The sequence below is a fragment of the Zingiber officinale genome, chromosome 8A (assembly GCF_018446385.1).
Source record: "Zingiber officinale cultivar Zhangliang chromosome 8A, Zo_v1.1, whole genome shotgun sequence".
Taxonomy (NCBI): Eukaryota; Viridiplantae; Streptophyta; class Magnoliopsida; order Zingiberales; family Zingiberaceae; genus Zingiber; species Zingiber officinale.
The window spans coordinates 6,865,865-6,870,842 of NC_056000.1; the positions used below are offsets into that span (position 1 = coordinate 6,865,865).

General features: G+C 38.9%; 1 protein-coding gene across 1 annotated transcript; it reads left to right on the forward strand.

Annotated features, from left to right (window-relative positions):
- Positions 1–269: 269 nt before the first annotated feature.
- Positions 270–3,540, forward strand: LOC122010468 (subtilisin-like protease SBT4.3). The gene is made up of 10 exons (XM_042567008.1): positions 270–362; positions 454–545; positions 631–722; positions 798–1,035; positions 1,165–1,675; positions 1,918–1,988; positions 2,088–2,303; positions 2,397–2,508; positions 2,660–2,873; positions 3,002–3,540. The coding sequence occupies exons 1-10, from the start codon at positions 270–272 to the stop codon at positions 3,538–3,540; spliced, it is 2,178 nt and encodes a 725-aa protein (XP_042422942.1).
- The last annotated feature ends 1,438 nt before the right edge of the window (positions 3,541–4,978 follow it).

A 4,978-nucleotide genomic window follows, 5' to 3' on the forward strand; every position in this document is an offset into this window, starting at 1 on the left:
CAAAGATTAAAGATATATATCTTTGACTCATTCTCTAATAGATAAAATCATAAATATATATGAATATCTCAACATAAAAAAATTTGATCCATATGGTCGTTGCATCAACGTGGTAATGTTTAATAGTTAATACGTGTTAATCAACTCTTCATTAGTTGACATCCAATAGATAACTCATCAACAATTTTATCCTTAAAAATTGATCCCTATAAATTAACATTATTTCACCTACAAAATGTACAAAAATAGGATTTTCCTTAGGAACTATAATGGCTTCTCCACCATCCTATCTAATTCCACTTGCACTTTTCATATCCTTTATTCTTCTTTTTGCATCAGCCTCATCAAATGAAGAAAGAAAGGCAATTACAATTATAAATTTACTTTGTACAAATTGTTCTTTAATCGGTATTAAATCAATTAATATTACCATACATGAATGACATATTGCAGGTTTATATTGTGTACATGGGAGCTCAACCCTCATCCCAGTATCCAACTCCTGAACATCATCTCAATTTGCTTAAAGAAATTCTCGTGAACAAGTAGGCAATAAGTTGATATACATTATTTTGTGAAAAATTATATATATTTTGTCGAATTTCTTGACTAAAACAATTGATAATGCAGTTCACCAAATGAGTCTCTGGTGTATAGCTACCAGAAGAGTTTCAGCGGATTTGCTGCTAAACTTTCTACTGATGAAGCTACAAAATTGAGCGGTATATTGAATAGTTTTTATCTTGATGATAGATATATAATAAATGAATAATACTGGAAACATGAAATAATTGCAGGAAGGAAGGGAATAGTTTCAGTGTTTCCTAGTAAAATCCTGAAGATTCGCACGACGAGGTCATGGGATTTCCTCAACTTCACACAGACAGTTAATAGGAATCCCACACTAGAAAGCGACATCATCATTGGAATGTTAGATACTGGAATTTGGCCAGAATCCAAGTCCTTCAGTGATGGGGGATTGCGGCCGCCACCGAGGAAATGGAAAGGCAATTGCGTAAATATAACTTGCAACAAGTATGCCCATAAAATTTGATGATTTTAATTATAATTATTTTATTGAATTTATTGCTAATTAAGTCAAAACCTAGAATTTATGTTTAAAATTGTGACTAATATAAATGTATGATTGATTGAATAATTAAGCAAAATTATCGGCGCCCGTTACTACAATAGTCTAGGCGATTACACGTTGGACGAACCATCACCGCGCGACTTCGAAGGTCACGGGTCGCACACATCATCCATCGCCGCTGGCCGGAGCGTCTCCCACGCCAGCCTTTATGACCTCGCCCAAGGCACCGCCCGAGGGGCTGTGCCATCGGCGAGGCTTGCAATGTACAAGGTGTGCTGGACGTTCGGGTGCGCCGAAGTAGACATCTTGGCAGCATTCGACGATGCGATCTCTGATGGCGTCGACATCATCTCCGCGTCAATCGGCTCTCTCTTCCAGAAGGATTACTTCGACGACTCATTAGCAATTGGTTCGTTCCATGCCATGATGAATGGGATTTTAACATCGACTGCCGCCGGAAACATGGGGCCCAGTCATAACACAGTCACCAATGTGGCACCATGGTTGATGTCCGCGGCGGCGAGCAGTATCGATAGACACATAATTGGCAGGGTGGTCACCGGAGATAATGTGTCCACTTTGGTGAGTAATTATACAATTTAAAGATAATGTGATTTTGATCATATGCAAAAGTTCTGTTCATAGTCGCACTCCATTTCCTTATACTAATTAGCCATATTTCTTTCGTACTAATTATTTATATTTTAGTTATTTTTATCATAATTAACCACATTAAAGTAATGATTTTTTTTCTCTACTTGAGAATTGGCGTTTAAATATATAAAATCATATTATTATTTATTATTTGAAAAAAATAATTACAGGGAGCTGGTGCCAATACGTTTGCCACTGAAAAAAGCAATTACCCCTTCATCTTCCTACATGAAACTCAAGGGTACGAAGATATATAACGCTATCTTCTCTTCATAAATGGAACTAGCTTATATATTGTATTTTCAATTATCAAACTTGTCCATTGTTTGTTGTGTTTCAGGGATTGCACTGACCTATCTAAATATTTGGATGTGGTGAAAGGGAAGATTATTTTCTGCAACTTCTTCTATTACGGAACTTTTAATTATACAGGTTTTGAAGGAATTCTATGTAGCGATGACACTGAACTTGACTTTTCCTACTCATTTCCAAGGCCAACAATTTTGCTCAGCACCGCGGATGGCCTCAAGCTTAAGCACTATATAAACAACACTGAGTGAGTGTTTATATTTAGTGTACAGAGAGAAAATATAGATGCTGATTAAATAATTTATTTAATCATTCAATGAATATATATGATCTTGGTCAGAAATCCAGTGGCTAACATCCACAAAAGTGAACAAGTTTTCGACCCCAGGGCTCCCCTGGTCGCTTCATTCTCATCGAGAGGCCCCAACCTCGTCACCCGAGACATCCTGAAGGTCATTAATCCAATATCCTTGGGTGAATTACGTACCTAATTCACAAATTTTTTAAGGGATTTAATTAATATAATTGTTTAGCAGCTTTGGAAATTAAAATTTATAAATCTAGCTAGCTAGCTAGCTAATACATGTTTGATGTGTTTTGCAGCCTGATATAACCGCTCCAGGAATTGACATTTTGGCCGCTTGGTCAAAGGCTGTACCAGTGTCAGGCATCACGGGCGACACGAGGTTCGTAGACTTCAACATAATCTCGGGAACTTCCATGGCTTGCCCGCACGTCACTGGCGCCGCCGCCTACGTCAAGTCCTTCCACCCAAATTGGTCGCCGGCAGCCATCATGTCTGCGCTCATGACGACAGGTCTCCAGCCTAAACATTAATTATTTACCCTTAATTTGTTCTTCAACGTAACCTTGTATAATTTATTTGTGCATGGAAGCAAAATTTATCATCTTATCCATGTTTTATATATATATATACACACACAGCTAAACCGATGCATCCCTCGGATAAACAAGACCAATTATCATATGGAGCCGGCCAACTGAACCCGGTGAAGGCCGTCGACCCAGGTCTTGTCTACGACGCTGGTGAAAGTGACTACGTTCAAATGCTCTGCAACACGGGCTACAACGAAACCCTGATCAAGATCATCACCGGCCACAACAGTTCCTGCCCTGCCAAGGCCAAGGGAAACGCGAGGGATCTCAATTACCCTACCATGGGCTTTTATGTTAAAGACGGGAAAACCTTCGCTGCGAAGTTCTTGAGAACAGTGACCAACGTCGGCAGCGTCGGCAAGTACAAGGCGAAGGTCTCGGCTGATCCCAAACTTAATGTGGCGGTGAATCCTAGTGAGTTGGAATTTTCGGAGTTGAATGAGAAGAGGCAGTTCACAGTGTCAGTTTCCGGCGGGCCATTGCCAGGGAACTCGACGGCGCCGGCGACGGTCATCTGGTCGGACGGAAAGCATCAGGTGAGGAGTGTGATGGTTGTCTACACCGACTTCAGTACAAGCTATGATTGAGGTGGTTGTCTACACCGATTTTTCATTCTTGATTTATCGATGTAAATAAAAGAATAATTAGATGATTTGGTAGTAAGACTAATCAATTTTATTTCATAAGAATTGTGGATCTGATAATCAGAGGTGTAAATTAGTCTGAACTGCCATAGCTCGATCAGATGCATTCATTTCTTAACAAATCAAGAAAATGGATTTATAAAAATAAAACATAAATTTAATCGAAGGCTAAGTAAGTTGAATAATTAAGACAAGTCAACTAGACATGTTACCTACCCCACTAACATTAACAATTTCTTTATTGGATCTTACTATAAATTAAAAACTTTTAGATGGAAGAATTAAAGGACACGTGCTTGATTCCCCTTCCATGAAAATTATACGACCACAATGCGAAAATTATACATCTCCACCAAACAAGTTGCGAATCGATATGACCACTACAAATTAAGAGTAATTTGTAAAATTATAATTCTAATTAGGAATTAGGTATTAATTAATTATATTAACCAAACAAGTTGCGAGGTAGTTGGCCGCCAACACCTTAAATGGATCGAAGCAGCAATACGACATCTCGATGTGCTTGTCCATCCTTCCGCGCCGTATCAGCGCCGGATTGAGCTTCTTCACGTAGTTGGTCGTGAATATGATGAGCCGCTCACCGCCGCACGCCGACCATATATCCGTTGATGAAGTTAAGAAGTCCCGAGAGGGTCACCTTGCTCTGTTTCTCATTATCCCCAGGCGGTTTCACTGGAGGCTTTCCGTCATTGCTATCCTCCTTGTCGTCCTCCTCCTTGTCATCCTTCTTCTTTTTTCGCTCGCCAGTGAGATCAAGCGAGCAGTCGATGTCTTCAATCACGATGATGGACATGCCGATTGTTTCGATAAACAGCTTAATGATAATAATATAAATAATCTTTAATTGATTTCAATTAATTAAAATTTATTATATTTGACGCACAGTCAAGATAAATCAAATAGTAAAAATAATATTTTTAAATCTTTTCTATTACTATGTTTATAATTATTATGATTGTATGTCTTATTTGGTGTATAAATAAGTTAATGGGTGTACTCTTCCGCAGCACCTCGTCCTTCGGATGCACCGAGCCCATTGGCTCCTTTCCCGTGTCATCCTTCTCGCTAGCTGCATCTTCTACTCGACTTCTTGTGTTCCTAAGCTCTTGCACACTTTGACACAAGGATCAAATATACAGAACTTAACTTGATTGACAACATCAAAACTACCATGTGGTATTTATACTGTGGACATACGAGGATGAACATAATACAAAATGAGAGCATTAGAGAGAAAGTTAGAGTTGTATCTATTTAGGGAAAACTCCGAGAGACACGTTTAAGATGGTACGAGCATGTACTTAGATGACTAACAAATGCTCTAGTTAGGCGATGTGAAACTAAGACAATTGGTCCCTCA